Below are 25,086 nucleotides of genomic sequence, written 5' to 3'. Positions count from 1 at the left end.
TTTGGGCTATTATTCCTTCAGTGGTAACATACGTTGCTAATGCCTTTTTCCAATTTCTGACAGTCTTTTCTCTCTCCTTTCAGTAACCATTGAGGCATAGACATTCTTAAAGTAGGCAATGTGTCAATCTTTAGTTTGATTTTTGTCTTAAAAATACCTTTCTATGGGCCCTCCCTGGTGGTGCAGCGGGTTGGAGCACAGCACTGAGAGGCTAAAGCCACTTCGCATGAGTTCGATTTCCGCCTGCCCCGGAGGTGACCACATGGCGTGGCACACTTCTCCTGACCCGCCCGCTGCTCCCCTCAGCAGTGTGCTTCGTCGATCTGCCTGTTCTGCTCCCCACTCTGTCTCTGGTGAAGCCTCTCACCCTCCGCATCTCTGGCCTGTACCCAAGTTCTGTGTGAAAAAAATAAATTTTTTAAAAAAAAAATTAAAAAAAAAAAATACCTTTCTACACTGAAAATATATTCCTAAAAAGCTGTATCATTTGTCTTCTACACTTAAGCATTTAATCCCCACAACTGATTTTTATATATCGTGTAAAGGTTACATATAAGGTACAATTTCTCTTGTTAAATATTAATCATTTCCTGTCACAGAGCCTTTTGTTGTAAAGTCAGTCTCTTCATCAATGATTTACAAATCCTCCTTGTCATATGTCATGTGCTTGTCCTGTTTCCGTATTCTTTATTATGTTCATTCTATTAGTCTATTAATCAACAAATAGGGTCTATTTATCCTGCCCCAACACTACATTTTCTTAATTATTTCCTTAGAGAGTGGTACTTCTTTCAATTTAATTTTTTTGTGTGCTTTACAGAAGTAAAATTTACTTCCTGTCCTAGTAAGTTTGCTAAATTCTATTTTTCTACAGATTGGTTAAGGTTTCCTTAAAGTTTACAATATAATTGGATGGTTATTGTTTTGTTCCTTACTATACCTTTAATTAGGATCTAGATGAGTAGAGTAAATAATAACAGGAATTTGTGCTTTATACATCATCTCAAAGATAATGCTTCCAACTTTTCAACAGAATGGTGTTTGCTGGGGAAGACTGAAAAAGGAGTAAGAAGGGGAAGAGTTTGTCTTTGGGTAGAGTAAACTTGGCCCTTCTAGATATTAAAGTGGAAATGTCAAGTAGGCAGTTGTAGACATGAATGCAGAGTTTCATGGAAAAATCCAAGCTAGAGATATAAATTTGGAAGCTACTATATTTACAGTATTCAAAGTTTGGATCTATGTGAGTTCACCCAGACAATGTAGACTAGATAGAAAGACCACATTCTACTACTAAATTCTAATACTGAAGTCCTTTCTAGTATTTTTTTTTCCTGTTGTTCCTCTAAAACTATCCCTTACCTATCTTTCAGGATTTCCTCAAAATTTCCCATCTGTTAACAGTAATTTCCTATTGTTGTGATAATTTTTTTTTATATCTTTTCATTTCAGGGATATAACGCAGAAAGGAAATTCACATGTGTCATCTGTTTCATAGTTTGATTTTATCTCCTTTACCATTGTTTCAGGCAACAAAGTATTAATTCCATTTTTAATAATCCAATAAACATTCAATTCATGGATTCAATCAGCAGCAGTAGTAATTGAACTACATGAGGTTGATGATACGCAACTATTTTTGATGCAGAAAAATGGCCATAACTTATGCATCAACCTATACTAATTTGGGTTATATGGGATTCTATCATTTTAGTATATATCAGAAAATAGCATTAAAAAAAAATCAAATTGCGTCCTGGATTTTTGGCTAAGATCAAGAATAAAATGCAATCAAAATTAATTGACCAAAATAATTTAACATTGTTTGACACACTTACCTTTAAAAATCCGTCCTAGGCCTCTGAAATCCATTTGATCTGAGCAGTTAAATACAACCACATATTTTCCCAAACACCTTCCCATGTCTTTTGTGGTTTCTGTTTTACCAGTGCCTGCGGGTCCTGCTGGGGCACCTCCCATGTTCATTCCCAGAGCTTGGGCTAAAGTGATATAGCATCTGCCAAGGGCAAGCAGATAAAACAGTGTAACTACAATGAATGATAATGCAGTTTACAGTAAAGCTCATGCAAGTGTCTAGTGTGACTGGAATAAGCCTATTTTAATTTGAGCAGCTCACATAAGAGAGCCAGGCAACTAAATAAAGTACAATAACTTGATACTCACTAAAAGTTGTACAATGACAGCAAAACAAGTTATTAGTACAAACTTTTAAATTCCTTAGGCCTCACTTAAAGTCTTCTGGTCTTTTATCCTACTGTAATCAAGATGAAAAAGACTGAGTAGTTCTCTGACCTCAGAGAATCAAATTAACAGTGGTGTGTTGGCTGATGTAAATAATTGACTTCTCAGGAAAATTATAAATCTGATCTTTTCTGCTGATTTGCAGTATAAATACCTCCATTATGGTGATGACAAGCTACCAATGTGATACCACAAAATTGACAAGAGACACACGTATGAAATTGACTCCTGCAAGCTGTAAAAGTAGACCAGTATGACATTGCAAATAAATTATTTTACCATGAATGTTTCACTCATTTTGAAAAGTCTAAAGGATAATGTAGTCAGTCTTTTTGTATCCATGATCTAGCCTCTGTTATATTTGTTGCAGGTCTAAGTAAAACAGTAGAGCTCAAGGAGAGGTAAAGTTTAATATATAAACACCAATGAAAACATAAGCACACTTAACAAATTTATGCTGCAAAGGCCCTGGGCATCTAAAGGAGATTAAAGATATAATTTGACTATGTCATAATTTTACCTATGGATTAGGCTAATAGCAGAGTTAATTGTTCTATGACTCAATTGGAAAGTCAATTCTGCAAACGTTTTTAGTGTCTTCTTGTGTGCAGCTTATTGGACTGATGTTGTGAAATGCATAAAGATGAAAAAAGACCCAGTTCTTCTTAAATCTCATTAACTACAAAGAACTGAATAATCACTTCCTGATTATTCAGACCTGACCAAGAAACTTCATTTTAAGTATCATTCCGGGCATCTGAAAAATTAGGAGACTAAATTAGGGATCCCTTCTTTCTTTGCAATTCATTATAGTTGCAAGGGCTTCCTTTATGGTTCTAAAGATATTTTGCTATTTTGTAACCTAAAATTCATTACTAAATCACTCATAGTCAACATTACAGCTGTTTTTGTTTTATCTTTTTTCTACTTCATAAAAATTTAATGTACACATGTATTTAAGTAACAATTATAGTTATTTCATTGTAAGACTGAGTTTGATGGGCTAGTATAGTGCAAAACTGACAATATGTTTCTGTTAGTATTTCAAATGAAAATTAAAATAATTTTATCCACGTTATTTAATTACAAGATGGAATAAACAATAACTGGGTATCCTACCTATCTGTTAATGGAGTAATAACAAGACGATCAGTGCAGCCCAGAAATTCATTTTGGTAAATAAAATCAACATCTGTAATAGATACCACAGTTTGATCCAAATCTTCCTTAAAATAAAATCTACTCTGTTTTAACCATTCAAAATCAGTAACTGATTTGATGTGCATTTTTACCTTAAAAACATGAAAAGCAAAAAGGTTACATACTGCATTGCAATCAAATGAAACACAAAACCATGGCAGTTTTTATCCATTTGTTTATGAACTGACTCTCACTCATTTGACAAACATGTACAATGTCCCTCCTTAATCCTGTACAGAGTAAACAAAGACCAATATTGTTCCTGCATTCTGGAGTTTACAGAAAAGAGTAAAAGACAAATAGATAAATGGGTAATTGCAATGATGTATGAAGCACTACCAAAGAAATTTAGAGATCATAAAAATATGTAGCAAAAGGATATCATCTAGGTAGCCTGATAAGAGTAATGAAGAGAAAGAAGCATCTATACCAAAATTGGATAAATAGTAGGGATTGGACAGGGAAATAAAATGAAAAAGGAATGGCGGTGTGGAGAAAATGTTCTAGGCAAAGACCCAGAAGATCTTGTTGAAGTTCAGTACAATGATGCTTCAACTTCAACTCTATATACCGATGAGAATTGAGGATTTCTAAGGCCACAAGAAGGGGGTAGGACATGGTTCTCATGGCAATGGGAAGCCTCTGGAGGGAATAAGCAGGAAGCTACAGGGTTAGGCACACAGGCCTTTCTACAACACCGAGGGAAAGAACAATTAAACTGCTCAGTCATGCTCATCATCATATATCTTTGGGACAAGAGGTGCCGAGCTCCCACTGCCATGGTTTTTAAAAAACAGAAACTAGCTAAAGATATGCAGGAACAACACTCTATCACAAGCACAATCTGACTTCCCAGGGGCAAAACTTGAGAAACCTGAATCTGTCCATTAAGGGGAAACAAATAGGAAAGTGGCAAGTGGTCCCCTCACTGCTTTTAAACCCAGTGGTCCACTTCCAGACGACACTAAAAAACAGAACTATGGCAACTTTATAATGCTCAGATCTCCATAAAACCAAGTCTCCATGCCCCTGCTATTTACAGTCTCACTGTTGTTTTATTGTTTATGACCTTCATTCTCCCTCAGTTAAGAATTCCAATTTCCCTCCTAAAGCACAGTTTGTATTCATCACCATAAAATGGCTACTTTCAGGTAACATTATCTGGATCCTCTCCCCAGGGACTCTAATCTCTAACACAACACTCATAGTCATAGAAATGCAGTCAGTCAGTATCATTTTTACAATCTATTAAGAGAGCAGGGAGGAGGAGGCAGAGAAAGAGAAGAATAACTGGTATTTATTGAGTCCTTACTGTACATCAGGCTGTTCTAAGTATTATATATGGGAAAGTAAAATGCAAATATGCTAGCTATTAGATCTCATTTAGGTTGGAAAGTAAACTCACTCTATTTACAATTCAAAAGATAAAACTGCCAGTCAAAAACATGCTATCCTACAAAATTATCACTCAAATATGGATTATATCAATCTCCAAATATGGAGCTATCAAGAACTTCCCAGACAAAAGTTTAAGGAGTTTACACCATCGAACCTGCCTTACCAGAAAGGTTGACAAGAGCTCTTCCACATAACAAGAAAAAAACAGAACACAAAGATCTTGAGCACGGTGATAAATATTACCCAGTACTGCAAGTATGTATAAACAAGAGTAATATGAAATAAGACTGCCATAAAACATTAATAGGTAAGAAGGGCAGAATCTATATAGTCAAATGAGAGTGAGTTGACCCAACACATAAAAAGACTGTTTTAGATATAGAAAGTTTGTTTCTGGTATTTTTTTTTTAATTTCTTAAATACAGTGTTATTTTTTTATATCATTAATTTTTGGACAGTATGTGATTTCTCCACTTTAAGTGTAGGCACCGTGTATCTCCCACTACCAAAGTACCCATAGGCCATCACCATATTCTCTTGTGTTCTTTACCCCCTCTATATACTACTCCCTCTTCCACTACCTTTCCCTCTCCCTCCCTTCCTGGATGCCTCATAACTATGGTCAGCTTTCAAGATTTGTCTTTGTCTGACACTTTGCTTGGCTTTTCTATATTCTACATAAAAGTAAAACCATCCAATATTTATCTTTCTCCTTCTGACTTCTTTCACTTAGCATCAATTCTTCTAGAATTATCCATATTGCCACAAGTGGCGTGAGTTAATCTTCTTTTGATTGATGAATGGTATTCTACTGTGTATTTATATTACTAGTGATAGAAAGTTTGATATAATCCTCCATGACAATCACAAACAAAAACCGGCACAGAAAAACATAGAAAATAAAGAAATTCAGAAAATCAACAGGTAAAAGCAAAAAAAAAAAAAAAAATGAAAAGGCAGATAGAAACACATGGGAAAAACACAGGAAAAAAAAAACAGCCAGGAAACAAAATATACAGTATTTAAGCCCCACAGATCAATAGCAACCCTAAATGTGAATATTCTGAGCTCAACAATCAAAAGACACAGACTGGGGAAAGTTGATTTAAATAGCATGACCTATCTCTAGTATGCATACAGGATCTCATATTAGATCTAAGTTATTAATTAGTGCACTAAATTACTTTAAATTAAGATAAAAGAGATACTTACCAAATCATCAAAAATATCTCTCTGATGTACATGGATGGTAATTAGAGTTTCAAATTTCACTCTGTCAAACTTGCTTAGGTCATGCGTTGTCTGAGCAATTAGCAAATTTAGAATATCCAAAAATTTCTGATTGGTCAGTTGCATGATTTTCCTGTCATCTTTGGCATTTTGTAAAGCCTCTTCTGAATCATGTGTCCACAACATCTGAATTCCCAGAAGCCCAACCTACAAATCCATCAGATAAATTTGCAAATAGTTGAAACACATCTGGAAGAACATTTGGTGGTCACTCATTCATATGAAGGCTTTACCCGTCTTAAACTATAAAACATTAATTTCTCCACTCCTAACAGGGGGAAAAGCATTTGAAGTTCTGACTATTGATGTGCCATTATTTTAATGTAGATAGAAAAATATGAAAACAATGGCTACCATTAACTAAAATAAATGTTAGAAAATGTTTCTATTAAGGGTCTGAGACTAACAGATACGCCCACTCAGTGACTTTTCTTTCTCAGTAAAAGCAAATGGAATTAAATGATTCTTTATTATATATTTTTCTTTAATAGGATTTTCCAGTGGTCTCTTTGAATCTTTTAAAATTTCATGCTGCCTATCACCTTTCCTGATTTCTCACTCTCCCATACCTATGTCTTTATTTATGTCTATTTCTCTGTTTCTGCACTTATCTACAGGATGACTGAAAGTGTTATGAGCAGCATGCAGATACTGCTGGCCATTGAACTCCTTACAGGTATAAAGCAGGAGTAAAACCCTTTCCTTAGGAATTTTGCTGTTTTTCCTGTTAGAGTGGTGACTAATCTTAGAGTCTGTGACATTAAGCAACATCAAGAAACTCCCCAAACCAAGCTGATTCTGACCCTTTTGAATCAGAGGTCAGCACAAGATAAATTAAAAAAAAAAAAAAAGTTACAGAAACACAGTGTTAAGTTTGTCAAATTTAAAAACAGACCAGAAGACCAGAAAATTCACTGTAAAGTAGTACATTCTAAAAATTAGTCTTTAACAGGACTAACCAAAAGAGTTTCAATTATGTTCTTTATTTGGTTTAAGAGGACAGGCAACCTAGTGAAGGCCAGAGGAAGTTTCATTGTAATAAAAACAAAGAAAGCTCATTGTCATCAATAGAATTTGATGCCTATAATCAGCACATTAAAAATACTGGAAAGGAATAAATACACTGAAATACAATAGTTGTTTTTCCTGGAGGCAGAAATATGGAAAATTTATGTCTATGCTTTTCAAATATATTTTTCATTTTTTTTCAAAATTTTGCTACAAAGATCCATAGCATTCATAATCTTCCAAAATGTATTTTGAAAGAAAAAAAAGGTGAAATTTTAAATAATTTTAGGTAAAAACTTTTATTAACTTTTATAGTGGGCAAAGTTGTTATTTGAAAAAAAATACTTTAAAGAGTAATGAATATATATGCATATTTATTCAGTGCATATTCAATATATACTTCATTCAGTATATACATTTTTCTACATTAATATATACATTGTTCTTTGAAGCAATTTTTTTCGCTACAATGTCAAGATTTTTATTTAAAATTTCCTATTTCTGTGTGTGTAAGGCATACACACACTAGGACATCCTGAAAGCTAGACAACTTTCCTGCTATCTACTGTTCAATTTCACCACTGCTTTGAACTTGCTCTTCAACTTTTCCACCTTTATGCTAAATCCTTTGTCTAACTTAGACGGAGCTTCTCCTTTGGAATATAGAAGGTGATCAAGCTTTCCTGGGAGAGGAAATGTATGTTGACTTAGTCTAAGGAACTATTTTCTCAGCTTATCAAATAAAGTATTTTATAAAGTTTTATCACAAAGATAATAATGCTAATAAGAATATATTAAAGTTTGCCTCGGATATTATAAAATATAAGGACACCACATTATTAAAATAGTCTCCTTAATAAAGGTTGATTCTATATCTCTACTTGTTTCACCTGAATAAATAATTCCATATCATTTCAGCTGTCCCCACTACGTGCAATAAATCAAAGTTTGGGGTAGAGCAATCAGAAAAGAAATAAAGTTTGGAAAAACCTCACATATTTTTCCTGAATATTCTTTGCATTCTTTCCCACACTATCTCTGACCCAGATCACAAGTCATCACTTTTCATTTATCTTGGTTGAAGATTTAATGAAACTGATGGCTCTTCATTTTCTCAACCCAGCTTTAATAATATTTGGTGCATTACAAGGCACTGCTAAGAGTTAGAGTTATAGGACATGAGAGCTATTGAAGAGAACACCTACTCCAACTCCAGCCTCTTCAAGATCTTCTCTCTTTAAAAAGTTATTTGTGTATGAAGGTATCCCTTAGCAGACTGTGCCAATTTTTAATCATTTGGAGGTAAAGTAAGGGCAAATTTCATTTCAGACCAAAGATATGCTTATTCCTTTTGGATACGGATATATGTCTATATCCATATCTGTATATCTATCTACTTCTGAAGAAAGGAACGGGGAGAGGGAGGAGAGGGTTGGGAGGGAGGGAGAGGGAGAGAGAAGGGTTTTCTATATGCAAGATGAAATTTTCCATAAGTGCTTATAGTCTCAGTGTTAATCCTTAGATGGCAGAATGATCACACAAACTCCTTTGCAGGGTGGGATGAGTTGCCTGAACACAGTGTAGGTGGACAAGTAGGTGACTATCCCTAATGAGTTAGGGTAGGAATGCCCCCTAACTTGTTTAAAGCTACAACAGCCTCTATAACATCTGACAATCTCCTGTGTAACCTCCCTTATTTCCCTGTGACCACTATCTAAGCACTGTGTATACTCACCTGTGCTGGAAAGTGATTGAGGAAAGGTAAGAGTTGAAATCCTGAATCACTGATTTGATAGAAGGCAGATCTAATTATATTATGTAATGATGACATCTGCATCTTTAGTAGGTCCAGAAGCCAAATCTCTACAGGACCTTTGGCCATAACAGGATTATCCAACTAAAAAACATATTACAGATATATTATAAATTGATAATAATTTAGTATCTGTACAAAGGTCACATACTTGATAAACCTCAGTATCTCAATGCAAAGCAAATAATTGTACACAAATTATGTAAAACTTGAGTAAAGTCAACTAATGCTATCAGAAGTAACTATACAGATCATCTGGTGGTAAAACTTTCCTTACATAGATAGCAAAGTGAATTTCAGAGAAGTTAAATGAATTATACAAGATAGCTTCTAACAAAGCTGGGATACAGAACTGGACCCAGTTCATTCCCCTCCTTCCTCATAAATAAATTACATTCGCCTCAACTAACTTTTCTTTGTTTAATTCTAGTAACAAAAGTTTAACCAAGTTAAATTACAATGATTTTTTCTCCTTCTCTTGATATGACGGCCATGATGCGGTCATAGTCTTTGGCATGAAACGTCACTTCATTTATGTTGTCAGATACTGCAGGGAGATGTGGCTGGAAGAAGCATAAGACAGAGCGAACACATCAAACATGAGACTTGACAAAAGAGCTATGGAGATGTTTTTTAAAACCTTAGTATTCTTTCACCAATGTAAAAGATTAAGAACTTAATTCATCGACTGATTTGGAGACCCACATTTGAGTGTCTTATGTTGAGGTAACCTTGGCTCACTGCACTGTGTATGTTTAGGGGCAGAGATTCCCACCTCTGCAAATGTATTTGATCACACCACACCCACCATCACCTCACAAGTCTCCACCGCAGTCCTCTGGGGAGCTTCTCCTTCTGCTCCCCCTACTACCATCCTCCCTTTCTGGTAGGTTCGGCTTAGCAGTCATTTCAAGGATTTGTTTTATTTTGGTTTTGTGTGTTCTTTTGTTTGTTTTATATTCAACAGAGGCCCACTTTTTGTTTTTTAATTTCATAATAGTTTATTTTTACATATTTTTTGTGCATTTTTCCATCTCAGTTGCAATCCCCTTGGATTTCCCATCATCAAATCACTCATGTGCCATCACCATAGTGCAGTCAGAGGCCCACTTTTTAAAAATCCAGCACTACAGAATGTTTTCTCCAAGTCATGGAAATGCCCCTTTCTCAGCTGAGACTGTGACTCACACCAGCCTCCAGATGGAGACAACCTCCCAGTTCCTGACCTCCCTGACAGCTCTGTCCTGTCCTGCCTTCTTTCTTGGCTCTGTCCCCCCTTACACAGTCTTTACTTCCTTTCTCTCTTTTCTCAACCCACGGCTCCCATGGAAACCAGCAAAGAAGATGTTTTTAGCAGTGTCCCAGATTCCCAAATGAGATATTGCTCTGGGATAGGATTTCTGGGCCTCCCACACCCAGTTCTCTATACTCTTTCCCTTCCTTCTGGAAGTGTTGACTAAATGACTAAACAGCATAGAAGCATTCATAAAGGAAAAAAAAAGGTGGAGCCAAACCACGGCCTCTACTTGATCTCAGAATATTTCAACTGAAATGCTCATAATAATGAATTGCATTTAGTGAGCAAATACTGCAAGCCAGGAACATTTCAATGCATTTATCTCATCAAATCTTTACCTAGTATTATGAGGTAAGAAGCATTAATTGATTTTACAGGGGAATAAACTGAGGCACAGGAAAGTCAAGATTGCCACTATCATCTGGCTGGTGAGTGACTTCATTGTTTACTTGCTCCCCAAAACTACTGGATTACCTCAGACTGATGGTCCCCAGACAGAAAACAGGACCTTTAATAATCAACATTATTTTTAATACTTTTCTGCCTGCACTTTTAAGATGTTAATATCATTTTAGTATTAATGATGTATGCTGTGAAAAAGAAATGATCCAGGTAGTACATATTCAATTATACCTGTATGGTGTGGGAGTCACTGGCTTGTCCAAGAATTTCCAGGAGAACTGGATCAGATACAAAGAAGAATCTTGGGAATAATAATCGCTTCTTCTCCAAGTACCTTTAAATAAAGTCATATTGTCAATTTTTTTCTCAATGATTGATTTGATTTTTGGTTTGTTTAGCCAAAAATACAACAGCTATCATCTACAATAATATAGCAATGACTAGTCATTTCCCATTTGCTTTGAAATGTTTGGCTAGAACCACAATCCATGCTCCACCATGGACGGCACTTGGGAAAGAAAAGTGGAACAAGCATGAGTTCAGAGCAAGCCTGTCCCCGGGCCTCCCACTGTTCTCAATGGCAGGCATAGGGAAATTCCCCCACCCCTCCGAGCTCTTCTGAAGCTGCAGAACTAACAAATTAGCATCAGATAGATTAGTAATGGGAAAAGACCAACTTACTTATGTGGCTATAAATTTGAACAGAAATGGGGCAAACCAGGGGCTTATACCCTGTGCTGAGTTTCAAGGAGAGAAGAGGAGGTTTCATGTGAAATGGGTGAATGGGTTCACATGATGAAAACATTGCCTCTGGATATTTGCTCTGCCTTAAGATAGGTTTTTCAGATTTTTAAAAGGCTTTCTCTAGAGATATTCCTAAAGTCAGGTAATCTTCTTTAAGGAATGTTCACAGCTTCTCCTGAAGCTGATAGGACCTTAATTGACCTTAGTTCCACATGTCACATCTATGTACTAGGAAAAGCCTCCTCTGGACATCTAGAGAAAACTTATCTGAACCTTTTTGGGATAACCAACACCACATCATTGGATATAACTTTTCTGGCTATTGCAAATCTTGTGGCTTAATCTAAGGGTGAATGTATAATTTATCTCCAAACCAGGACATTTTGAGAGTAAAATGGGCAAGAGGTAACTAACCAGTAAGCAGGACAGAAGCATAAACCAAACAAATCAGGTTATATTGTCACCTTATTTCAAACTGAAATTGAAAAATGAGCTTCTTTTTAAGAAAATGACCTGTGAATTTGTCTAATTGTTATCTCAGTGCACATGTGTGTTCCACACTTGTAGTGGGCTGTGTGGTAGCCTCCCCAAAAGTAAGCTCACATTCCATTCCCTAGAACCCTGAATGTGACCATATTTGTTTCTTTTTAATGTTTTATTTATTTTCATACATCTTTGTTCATTTTTGGGTAGTATTTGATTTCTCCCCTCTGGTGTAGTCCCCATAGTTCTCCCACCACCATAGCACTCATATTCCATCACCACAGTTCCTTGTGCTGTTCCCTCCCATTTTGACTCTTCCTCTTCCTCTCCCCCTCCTCTGCTACATGCCTCAGATCTATGGGAATATGACCATACTTGGACAAAGGTCTTTTCCACAGTATTGAGTTTAAGGGTCTCGAAAACAGATTATCTTGTATTATCCAGATAGTCCTAAATCAAAAGACAAATGTCCTCATAAAAGGGAGAAGAATAAGTCAAGGGACTCCTAGCCAATAGAAATTGAAAGAGACAAGGACAGATTCTCCCCTAGGATCTTGAAGGAGCCAACAACTTGATGTCAGCCTCTGGTCTCTAGAACAATAAGAAAGTAAATTTCAGTTTCAAGTCATTTGTGTCATTCTTTACAACAGCCCCAGGAAACTAACACAATGCCTTAAATCATTCCCCTTCCCCCTTAAGTTGAAGTTATCTTTTTTTTTTAACAGAAAATTTAAATTTACGTGAAATAGTAGACTCCTATCCCCTCTTGAACCATAACTACCAAACCAGAAATGCAATCAATACTATTAACTTGTTTGGGATAAAACACCGCACATATAAAATAATAGATCACTTAAAAACTGAACTCTCACCCTGAAAGTGACTTCTGACATACTTCCAACTGTTCATGTAAATGAGGTAGGAGTTGCCCCATGGTTTCATCTCCAACACAACAACTAATCACATTGGGATTCTCATGCGCTCGCTGCATTATTTTTACCCATGATTTGTCAATGTTCTGAAAACGTTTTGCTTCCTAGAAATAAATCCATGGTAAAGAAGAGAGCATTTGGATAATTGAATAAAGCAAAGTCTTCATTTAGAATTTCTTATAATTCTTCAGCCTCTATTAGTCTCAGGTGATATCATTTAAAATGGCAATTTTTTTCACCTGAATTAATTCTGAATGACAAAAACCCAGCTAGAAAACTGTTTACCGAAATACCACTTTATCACAATGGGGTTTATCACTTATTTGTTGCCTTACATTTTTAATACCTTCTTCAGAGTGCTGCGTGATTAATTTGCACAGCTATTAACTAAAAGTTCAAGCCTAGTCTTTCAGTACCTGAGGTGTTTTTGTCTGATGAGCAAACTGAGGAAGCATGAAAATTATTTGATCTCAGGATCCTTGGAATAATTACAGCTCAATAGCACCCCAAGAAAAAGGAGACAGTGAAAACCCAAAACAAAGCTTCATTTACATTTTAGCAAATGAAAATTTCTATTTACTATGGTGATATTAAGCTTTGCATTCAAATGCAAAAATGCCTGCAGAAGTTGGCATAAACTGGCCTTATCTAAAAATGCAACTTTCTAATTAAAAAGAAAAGATTTATGTTTCAAAAGCAAAAAGCAAATGAGCCATTTTCAAAATTTTTTATCCATGATTTTTAATCTACATAGGTATAGAAAGTCAGAAGGAGCAGGCTTAATTTTATAAAAGGAAACAAATCAACATTTATTTAAAAGACCCCAAGAGAGCTGTGTTAAAATTTATGTTAGAGACATCTAAGGTTAAGTTTTCCCTGTCCTATAGTATGTTTCTGATGTTACTAGTCAGCTCACTAATAATTCATTTGTACAGAATACAAGCTGATATTAATTTTCTCTCAAAAGAGTATAATGCTCACCCTTGGGAGAGATGACCTATTATAATTTAATATTGCCATATTTGATGGTACTGTAATAGGGTGGTGCCCAGGAAACTGGGAGGGTCTAGGTTCCCTATCCCACCTAGAAGGAGGGTAGAGCTGAGCAGGGAGGATAAGAATCTGGAGAGGAGACTGAGGAGGAAGGAAGTAGGATGGAGAGCCAGGAGGAGCCTGAGGGAGCCACTTCGAGCAGAGAGACATGTGTAGAAACAGCTCTTGTTTCTTGACCCTGGACTGGTTGAAACAAATGTGGGTGAGAGACCTGTGGGGAGGTTAACTATGGCAGTGTTTGTCTTGATTTTGATTTTGCTCTTTTCCTCCCAGATTTGTCTGGCCATTTCTGACCCTTTTATATAGGTCCCCACCAGAAGGTGCTTTAGGCTGTGGTGGGCTTTCAGGTCTTGCTTTGAGCCAATCCTTTTTGAGTAGACTTTTACCCACAAGGGGATGGATAACTTTTGGTGTTTGATTTAGAAACTATATTCTTGGTCTTTTTTGTATTGCACACTAGTTGTATTAAAGTTTCTTTCCATTAAAGGTCTCATATGTTTTGCCTTGATGTGGCAGATGGCAGAACCTATATAGAGTGGGCAGGTTTGAGGGCTCAGGGGTGCCCCTCTCACTGCCCTGTAGTAGTAACTCATATTCAAATAACACAAAGATTTATTACTTGGAAATAACATGAGTTTTTTTCTTTCTGCTGCTGAAAATCAAAGATCAGCACTTTTCTAAAAAAGTTTGTAAAAAGTCAGCAAGTAAGTATTTTGCAGGCCTCAGGGTCTCTGTTACAACTACTCACTTTTGCTGCTGTGATGTCAAAGCAGTTTATAGACAGAACATAAATAAACAGCAGAGGCTGTGTTCTAATAAAACTTTATTTATGTAAATACACAGGTAGGCTGTGGTTTGTCAATCCCTGGTGTAAATAATTAAGATATGAAGCACACCAAATTATTTCTATCAATGGTTTACAAAAACTGTATTTACCTGAGGTAGCTGTTTGGCAATATCTCCACCTACAAAGACAGCCTCAAGGTAAATCCAGAGGTTCTGGACTATTAGCCACTCTTCAATTATATCTGAGGAAGTGGACAGTTTATATACCCAATTCTGGATATTTTTTTTAAATGGAGCATTATATCTAAAAAGTAATATAGAAAAATATTACACTTCAAGAAAGATACAAATATAGTATGGCTTAACCAAGTAAACTACAGGAGAAACATCTTTGGGAATGAACTCCTTTCCTCAAAGGTAGGCTTTAAGAAATGTCTTATACCTAATGAGATTTTTGCTTTTTCACACATAAAACTCATATTTAATTCATTTGGCTGAACAGTAATAAATATTATTTATTATAAATATTTATGTCCTGTGGAATTAGGGACCCATCAGAAAAATGTCTCAATTCAGGCACCATCTAGAGTCAAATCTCTCCCGCGGACATACATAATTTCCTCCTCATTTCACATCCAGGTAGCCCAAGAGATTCAGCAGGCACTGATGAGTCTGTTTTAGTAAAGGATTCTGCATTAATCCATCTGGTGCTACAAAGTTCCTCAGGAGAGGAATCTCTTAGAATATAGTGACTTCTTAGATACTTTCATGCTCTTTCTTAGTAGGCCTCATCTCTATACAGTACTACTAAGCAACTCAATCAGGTCATATAGGAGTTAAGGATGAACTAAGAAAATTTTCAAATTCTAAATTCTGCAATCAGAGAGACTGTGCAAGTGAATGGACAGCCCTTGTTGGAGAGGTCATCATCCAGGAAATGGCATTGCAAAATTTGTAATGAATCATGAGGAAACAATAACACAAAGCCTAAGAAGCATTGAATATATTTGTGCACTTTTGCCAGGATTGTTCAGATTCCTGAATTTTCCAGAAAGCAAAGGATACATCCTAAAATTTCAACCATAGTAAATTCACATAGAATTTTCTTGATTAAGAACGTTGTGAATTAGTACATTATCCCAATGCAAGATTGCCTCTGGGATCAGAAGTCATAAAAATGCCTTTAACCAGGGGACCCCACCTAGAAGATGACTGAACGCTGAACGCATTCTCCCTGAACGCTGACCTCAGTTGATGATGGGGTTGTGACTTATTTCTTATGTGTTTTAGGGCGAAGAACAGTTGAAAATTACTGCCCAGTCAGCAAGGAGATTAGAGATTGCTAATGCCCAGACATGAGAGTGCCCTAACAGCGTACTTAACCTGAATCCCACTGGACTGTCCTAAAGCTGCATTTGAGATCACAGGCAACTTCGAGCTGGGTAAGTAGCCCATGCAGGACATAGAGGACTCAGCACAAATAAAGACCCTTTTCATCATAAAAAAATGTGAAGCATTAAGTGCCAAACCACAAACAGCCTACTGCTTTCATGATTTGGCAGGATGCTTTACTAGAACACTTGAGCAGGGTTAGCCAAAGAGAGAGAGAGAAGTGCGACAAGTTACAGTAGTTAACACTCAGGGGGAGCCAAGATGTTCAGGAGACTAGATACCAACTTGTGGGAGAATAATGATGATGGAGCCCACCACAAAAAATAAGGAGGGAAGATGAATTTAATTTCTACATTGAAGATGAAATACAGGTCATGGTTCTTAGTAAAGACAGGTTGTTCAAATACAGACAGACAAGAGTTAACACATTAGTACAGAACATTGTGTTCTGCCCAGGTTACAAGGCTGGAATTTTACCAAGTATTTTATAACCCTAAATTCCAACCTAAATCCTCACCGCCCAAAAAAGAGAAATGTAAAATTACCTATTGCTTAGTAAGGAACCTAAGATCATCAAACTATCTTCCATTAAGGTGATAATTTCTCCAGATTCTGTCCCTTTGAGCAGGAGTTCTCCTTTGCCCTTAAATGATGCAAAACTCAGGTTCTGATTGGTCCAATTCTCAACCACTTGAGTCAACTTGGCTTCAATATCCTTCTCCTTAATGGCAGATATACAAATATCCTTCAGAGGAAAAACCAAAGCATCTGTCATGACATTTTAAATTATAAATTGAGTAGCATCATAAAGGCATGTAGTTTTTGAGCTTGGAACTAGAAGTCATATAGTTTGGTTAGTCACTTTGTGACCAAGACTCAAGATCATTCTGCTGTGAGTTCAAATCAGAACGTACTACACTCTACTAATTATTTTCCTGTACTATACCCATGAGATAATGGAACTTAAATCACTTTTTTTGATGATAAACTGGAATTTTTCAGCCAAAGAGGAGATAATGACAGCTGCCTTATCCCACTGGCTTACTATAAGAATCAAGTGAGATTATATGTGAGTCTTTTGAACTCTCTAATAACTTATAAATTTCACTATACTCTTGCCTATTCTGACCCTGAATGGTATATGATTTGTTCAAAAGTAATGGGACTAGAATGCAGATTATTTTTTATGTTGAATTTTTTTCTATTGAGTTAACATCGATGGACAACACTGCTTTAAAGGTGTAGGTTCAGAGTGCATCACATATACATTACCACACCACTCCCATCTATACCATAGTCTCTTGGGCCCCCTCCACCTGCCACTTTCCCCTCTGGTGGTCTCAGTTCTGCAGGTAGATTTCAAAGGTTTGTTTTGGTTTGATTTTATCTTTCTCTCTGTTTTGTTTCTTTATATTCCACAAATGAGTGGAATCATCTGGTAGTTTTGTTCTTATTATTTATTCATTTAGCTGAATCCCCTCCAATTCCATCCATGATGTTTCAAATGGCAATATTTCCTTATTTTGCATATATGTGGATTATTTTTATTCCTTTATTTTGCCTAACTCTTCTAGTTATGACTTCTAATTATGTTGATCAATAATGATGAGAGTGGTTATTCTTGTCTCACATTTGATCTTAGAAAGTTTTCTATTTTTTGCCAAACAGTATATCAGCTGTGGGTTTGTCACATGTGGCATAAAGAATATGATACAAAAATAAACAGATTTTATTTTTAAATAGAAGTACAGTTAAGGAACAAGGAAGATAAGCTGCAGAGTTCCAAAACTAACAAATTTCAAATAATCATTATGTCCTTGAGTTACAGCATCATTTTATAAAACTTAGTGAAGTTTAGGATCATTCCAAATTTTAAGGGTGGCATGATAGAAAGTAATTAGTATACTCTGTGCACTAATGTCAGAAAAGAAAAAGGACACATTATTTAATGGATCCTTGATAAGACCTTAAAATTTTGTGTACCTCAATGTCATCCTTATTTTTAAGAAGTGGTGCTTCCATAATATTTCTAAGACAAAATGAATCAGATTCCACATCAAATGGGGTTCCAGTTAATTCAGAGATTCGGTCCCAGTGTCTCTGTTTCATTGCCTTATTGGTCATCATTTCTAGTAGAGGGCAAGATTCACTAAAATCATCAATTCTTTTTTTGAGATCCAAAAAAGCTTGCCAATCTTTAAGTCCTTTTGGAAGTTTACGACATCTTTCCAAAAAAAAAAAAAGAAACAAAAATTATTTTCACCTACACATGTCTTTGAAGAAGGTATTAAACATATACAACATGTCAGAATAAATTCACTAATGAAATATCCAGAAGACCCAAGAAGATGAACAGTATAAACAGTAAGCTCAATTCAACTGAAACTCACCTGTTTTGAAATTCCTGAAGTTCTGCATTAATTTTTTCAATGTCTACATCTCCCCAAAGTATTTCATAATAACCACTAATATTGCCCATTACAGTATCATACAGTCCATACAGTTTCTGCAGCAAGTTGAGTTCCTTTCTGGGAAACCAAATAATGTAGTCATTATATAATGCATATTTTAAAAATAAATTCAATTATTAGATAAGCAGCATTCAGCCAGTCAAATATTTTATACGTTATGTGTATAAATTCTTATAAATAATAACATTCATATAACCATAATGGCTTGTAATACAAAGACTTTATTAAACCTCAATAAATAGGTGAAATTTATAACCTCGCAAATATTCTAAATCATACTATGACTTGACTTTTAAAATGTTTTTATTGTTATTACTACACCAATCATTGCAAGCACTATGATCAAAACTTGATGATAAAAAGATAAAAGTTAAGGCTAAGGTTTAATTTGATTGTATTTTCTACTGAAGGCAAGCAGGACTTTTATGAGACCTTTAAGTTTGAAATTAAATACTGCTTTGTTAGCAAAAGTTTCCCTCATGTTCCCAAATTAAATTATAACCAAACAACAATAAAAAGAGGGATTCCAGGTTCAAATAAAGTTAAAGTTCGACATTTTGTAAAAATTAATTAATCAACGAACAGTGATTGAGTTTTCCTCAGAACTTCCTCAACTTAAGCATTACAATGAGAGTCTAATTTTGGTTTCTGAGTTTACTTTCTAGTAGTTTTAACTGTTTATAATATTTAATATTCAAAATTTTATCATGTTGACCTAGACACAAAAGATAAAATTTGCTTATGTTTTCGTATACTAATATTAATTTTACTTTAAAATTATAACCTGGATATATAGGACTCATTGATAAATTTGACATTTTCTGCAATCTTAATTGCCTTGTTTTTCAATTCTTGATTCATTTTGCTAACTCATCATCGTAGGAATTGTATTACTATTAATCACTATTTCCAACTATATTAAAATTGACTAAATTTTTAAAAAAGTAAAAAATAGGGAAACCAACTTTACGGGTGAAGCAATAGTGACAAAAACAATCACTATTGTATCATTCTTCAGTTTCATTATTTAGTTGCCCAATCATTTTGTTTTCTTTTGATATTTGTTTAGCTTTCACAGTTCAGAATTCAGTTTTTCATTTTCTACCTAAAATAGCAAAAAGAAACCTGACAAAGGAAAGAGCTTTCAAGATATTTAACAGAAAGGAGATAGAGAACGGTACTCTACACTCTTAACTTTGTAAGTGGAATCTCAGACAATGAATCTTCAGATGATAATTATCTAGATAAATTCTATTAAGTAGTGACTGATAAGTATAAATATATTTCAATAGAAGCCAGGGCTTCACCATACAGTATTTTGCAACAAGAATTTAGACCACTGGTGAAAAAGGTAAGTGACTTTCACTATTTATGGTGTTTGTGTAAGTTTTTTTTTATACATTCTATTAACAGAGAAATGTTGAAGACAGAAGTACACTCAAAGAAAACAGAAGATGCAAAGAAAGAAAAATTCATGAATTGGCCATTCAAATCCATAAAGTTAAGATTTTTATATCTATATTGCAAAGAAGATTGTTTCCTTCTCGTTAACAAAATTATGAGTACCCAAGTTTTAAAAAACCTTGAATTTTAACAGCACATATGCAAGAAAAATTGTAAGAAATGATTAGCTAGAAACGACTAGAGATAGACTTGAAACCTGGGATCAGTGCTTACAAAATGGACATGCTTTGGTTTCATGTATGACAGCTGATGAGCATTTGCTTGCCTTTGAAAGTATGAAACAATATTAATTAATTAATTAAAAAACAAATTTAGCCCCCAGAGTAAAAGTTCAGAATTTCTTTGATTACATTGTCTAATAAAATTGTTTCTTTGCCATTCCTTTATTCTACTATAAATTATTCATAAAATTACTTAAAATAATTAAAAAACTGAAAAAGCTCCATTGATGTAGACAATGTACTGATGTACTGAGAGTTAAAATTAAACATTTCATTTCAGACTGAGCCTGCATAAGAATAAATTGGAGAGTTCATGCAGATTTCCTAGGATCCAATTCCAGAGACCCTAATTCAGAAAGTCAGAGGCACGGACTATACATCTACAATTCTAATACGATTGCTCATATGGGTTAAGCTGGGAGAAAGACTGCTAAAAAAAAAATAAATACAAACCATCTACCCTAAATGGCTGAAGTGTTAATTCATTTTACAGCAATTTTATGTGTTTTGCCATGACATTTTCTTACTGTGACTTTGAAAAATGTCAACATAAAGTTCTGTTCTAAAGCCAAGATCCTAATAAGCTCATTCTCACCCTTTTGATTTTGAGGAAAACAATATTTAAAATTCTTTTGAAATAAACTGGCTTCAAAATCAATTATTAAAGGTTAAAACAATTTTTGTTCTTTGGCCTTCAATCTCAATGAAGTGGAAATCTCCTCAATGAGATAAAGCTCTTAGCATAAAAGCAGTAAAAGAATGGTTGAAAAGCTTAGGACAGCTACTGCTCTAAAAAAAAAAAAAAAAGTTTTCCAAAACTGCAGCATTTCTGCATAATCAAAAATCATGAAAAGACAAAAAAACAAAGCAGGCTAAATATGCTGTGCCTTGAATACCTAGAATTTTTGCAGTACATGTCTATTCCTCTACAATATCATGTTTATATATGGATGGGTCAGGTGTAAAAGAAATTTAAGAGTATTCTAAACCAGACCTCCACTCTGCATTCAAAGGTGATGTGATTCTTCTAGTGAACAACATTTAATTACTTGCATGTAATACTTCTACAGTTTCTCAACTTACCTGGTTTTGTGCAAAACTTCATAGTCAGTAACAGGCAACCCAAAAAGCTGTTCACCAGATGAATATGTGACAAATTTCCTCCACAGATCATCAAAGTTGGCCTATATAAAATTAGACTAAATGTAATTAATTCAGATTCCATGAACATAAAATTTATTATAACCAGCTACATTGAGGTTTATTTAGTAATATCTATGAATAAGGACTTCTATAGAAAATTTATGCTGATATCAAATCACCAGAGGAAAAGTTAAGCACTTAGGAAAATTGACTTTCAAGCAATCTGATAACATCCATTTCATATAAAATTATTTCTTTAATAAATTAAGTGGTCTCCACCAGACTTATATTTCAAATTTCCATAAATATATCAAACTACATTTTTAAAAAAACTATAAATCAAGCTGTCTTGCTGACTTAGATGGTCATTTCTCACACAAGATTCAAATGAGTGAAGCATTTTTTTTTTCTGTAAGCAACAGAGCATGTAAAAAAATAAAAGATTCCATTGTAACAGTACTTGAAATCATTCTAACAGTTTAAATCAGCAAAGTTAATGATCCATTGATATGACACAACCTCTAACATAGGTAAAGAGATATTCAGAAATAACACCTGGGTATGTGGCAAAGCTACAGCTAAACTGGAAAGCTTTCACATGGATTGATTTGCTGCATATGTATGTATTACTAATAAAGAATAAAATACTGGGTTTTGTTTTTTTGGGGGGAGCGGGAATTCTGTGTCTCCCCGTGGAATAACCATGGAATCTGTCTGCATATAATTACAGGCAGGCACTAGGGTACATGGGGGGGAGAGGGAGTACAGAACAGGGAGATGTTTATCACTCCTACTTTACGAAGGAAAGGTAGCTTTTAAAATCTGCTAAGATTCAGGGGCCGCCCTGAGTGGTGCAGGGGTTAAAGTCTCAGCACTGTCAAGCAATTGCCAGCCACTGCTGCAGAATGAGTTCGATCCCTGGTCAGGGAGGTGACCAGTAAGGCACAGCAGACCTCTCCTGTCTCCCCACTGCTCCCCTCAGCAGTGTATTTCAGTAGACCCACCTCTTCTGCTTCCCCCTTGTCTGTGGTGAGCCCTGTCACCCCTGTACCTCTGGCCTACACCACAGTTCTTGTATGCATACATAAATTAAATCTTTAAAAATATAAAATCTGGGCCCTCCCTGGTGGCGCAGCGGGTTAAAGCATTGCACTGAGAAGCTAAAGCCACTTCCACATGAGTTCGATTCCCGCCTGCCCCGGAGGTGACCACATGGTGTGGCAGACCTCTCCTGACCCACCCGCTGCTCCCCTCAGCAGTGTACTTCGTCGATCTGCCTGTTCTGCTCCCCACTCTGTCTCTGGTGAAGCCTCTCACCGCCCCGAGCCTCTGGCCTGTACCCCAGTTCTGTATGCATAAATAAATAAATCTAAAATAAAATAAAAAAAGAAAAAAAGAAAAAAAAAATATAAAATCTGCTAAGATTCAGTAAATAGGAAGAAGTTAAAAGTAGAGGGGAAGGCCCTCCCTGGTGGCGCAGCGGGTTAAAGCATTGCACTGAGAAGCTGAAGCCAGTTCCTCATGAGTTCGATTCCCGCCTGCCCTGGAGGAGATCCACATGGCGTGGCAGACCTCTCCTGACCCGCCCACTGCTCCCCTCAGCAGTGTACTTCGTCGATCTGCCTGTTCTGCTCCCCGCTCTGTCTCTGGTGAATCCTCTCACCCTCTGCATCTCTGGCCTGTACCGCAACTCTATATGCATAAATAAATAAATCTTTAAAAAAAAAAAAAAAGTAGAGGGGAAAAAGAGACAAGGAAGACAGGAAGACCGGACTGAAGACCCCTCTCCCCCATCAGAAGACGGGACCATCTCTCTGAAATTTATATCACAAACCTGCTTTTTTCCCTGTAAACTTGGAGACGAGGACATTTGTTCAAACACATACCAAAACTCCTCCTGATTTTGTAATTCTATCAGCATAAAGCCCTATCTTCTGAAACTACTCAAGCTGGAAACCTTGATAACTTCCCCCTCAACCCCAAGCCTACCAAGATTATCTCTTCCAAAAATTCTTAGTCCACCTAAGAATGTCCTTATTTTAAACGGACTCACTCACTTGGTCTCCATTTTTACACATCTCTTTCTTGTATCACTAAAACTACTGTCAGTCTAGACCACTGTCCCAATGAAGTATTCTCAGTACTACTAATGCCAGAGAAATCTTATAAGACACAAATGCTATAAAATTCAAATATGTTCATGTCATTCAAAGCTTAGAACCATCAACCCTCAGACTAGGCTTCTTGTTAAAACCTACAAGGCCCTCCACACGTGATCTCTGCACACCCGGGCCCCAGCCTTTCTCATTCTTTTGACCCACTGCACCCCACATTACATTTCTTACATCTCCCTAAATCTCCCAACTTGCTCCTCATTGTTGGGCCTCTGAGTCAGCTGCAAATTCTTCCTGACTTGTTTTTCCTTCTCCCCCCTTGGCTGACTGTAACTAGACCTTCAAGACACTCCTCTCGGTTGGGAGTTTCTCACACCTGGGAGTTTCTCACACCTGTTTCTACAGCAAGAGTTGTCATACACAGAGCTCACCAAATCTTTGTGCTTAGCTCTCTGTCTCCCAACCAGATTTTAGCAGCTTATAGATAATGGTCATTTATTAACCACCTCTCTGTCAGTCATGTCACAGAGAAGGTATCTGAGAAAGAGGACACAGACAGTCACTGCATGAAAGAGTATGGAGGACAGGGACAAATGACAAGATTGCCTGACTCCTGAAAAACTAGTTTACAAAGGAATCCATGAATATATCAAACACTCATCCCAAAGGCTGTGTGAAATTCTCTAGATGAGATAGTGAGAGGTTGGCCAGATCCAATGAAAACTGTACACTGTGAGGCAAGTCAAGGGAGCTGGGAAGTTTAAAGTGAAAGTTACAGAAGTAGGAATAATGATGGACACTGCAGGAAGAGAGAAAACCATGTTTCAGGACTTAAAATCTTATTTTGATTCATTTTCTTATTCCATAATTCTTTTCTTATCACTTTATGTATAAATAATACACTTAGAAATCAAATAAGGTATATACTTATTTTATAAAAATATAGAAAGATACTCTTTGGAGAAGAAGAAGAAAAGGAATCAACCACTTTATTTAGAAGATAAGAATACAATTAAAATCTGTATATATTTGAAATACATTTCTACACTAAAATAAAATACATAAATTTTCCCCCAAAATCCTTTCAGTTAACAAAAAACTTTTAACTTTACCTGAAATATCTGCAGCCTGTTGCTAGCTTCTTGGGGTGGGATGTTTGGAACCATGGGTCCTTCCTGTAATTAATAATATCTTTATTTTAATTTTTAATTATACTTATTTACAAATTTATCGTTTATCTATAAATATCTTTTAAATAAATATATTATGTTTTTAATGTAATGGTCTTATTTTGTCCTGTATGTGAAGCTTTCATTTATTTGTTTCTAATATTTTTATTGGGTTGTCACTCACATATCATACAATCCACTCACTAAATTTCTGCAATTCAATGTTTTTTACTATACTCATAGAGTTGTACAGCCATGACCATAATTAATTTGAGGATATTTGTATCACTCTAGCTTTCTTTCATTTTTAAAGGATCTGGATGTAGCTAATGAAAAAAAAAATCTGGCAAAATTATATCCTGTAGAAAGCTTGTACCACAAGAATTCAAGTTAATTTCATTTATGATTTTAAATGACAATATTGTGGATTACAATAAAGCATGCAGA

The 25,086-nt window shown here is 35.6% G+C and overlaps 1 protein-coding gene across 1 annotated transcript in view; it reads right to left on the bottom strand.

Annotated features, from left to right (window-relative positions):
* The window catches only part of DNAH8 (dynein, axonemal, heavy chain 8), a 296,367-nt gene that overhangs the window by 165,189 nt on the left and 106,092 nt on the right, over positions 1–25,086 (bottom strand). Inside the window, exons 31-43 of the mRNA XM_004673443.2 lie at positions 24,583–24,645; positions 21,297–21,397; positions 18,448–18,585; positions 18,041–18,281; positions 16,603–16,802; positions 14,816–14,969; positions 12,767–12,930; positions 10,899–11,001; positions 9,427–9,531; positions 8,891–9,052; positions 6,070–6,294; positions 3,379–3,551; positions 1,836–2,014 (exon numbers count right to left, since the gene is read on the bottom strand). Coding sequence (XP_004673500.1) covers positions 1,836–2,014; positions 3,379–3,551; positions 6,070–6,294; positions 8,891–9,052; positions 9,427–9,531; positions 10,899–11,001; positions 12,767–12,930; positions 14,816–14,969; positions 16,603–16,802; positions 18,041–18,281; positions 18,448–18,585; positions 21,297–21,397; positions 24,583–24,645 — 2,008 coding nt within the window. The remainder of the gene's footprint in view (positions 1–1,835; positions 2,015–3,378; positions 3,552–6,069; positions 6,295–8,890; positions 9,053–9,426; positions 9,532–10,898; positions 11,002–12,766; positions 12,931–14,815; positions 14,970–16,602; positions 16,803–18,040; positions 18,282–18,447; positions 18,586–21,296; positions 21,398–24,582; positions 24,646–25,086) is intronic.

This window comes from Condylura cristata, unplaced genomic scaffold, assembly GCF_000260355.1.
Source record: "Condylura cristata isolate star-nosed mole 26May11 unplaced genomic scaffold, ConCri1.0 scaffold00001, whole genome shotgun sequence".
Lineage (NCBI taxonomy): Eukaryota > Metazoa > Chordata > Mammalia > Eulipotyphla > Talpidae > Condylura > Condylura cristata.
The sequence above is the reverse complement of the archived record's forward strand: the minus strand, read 5'-3'. Positions and strand labels throughout refer to the sequence as shown.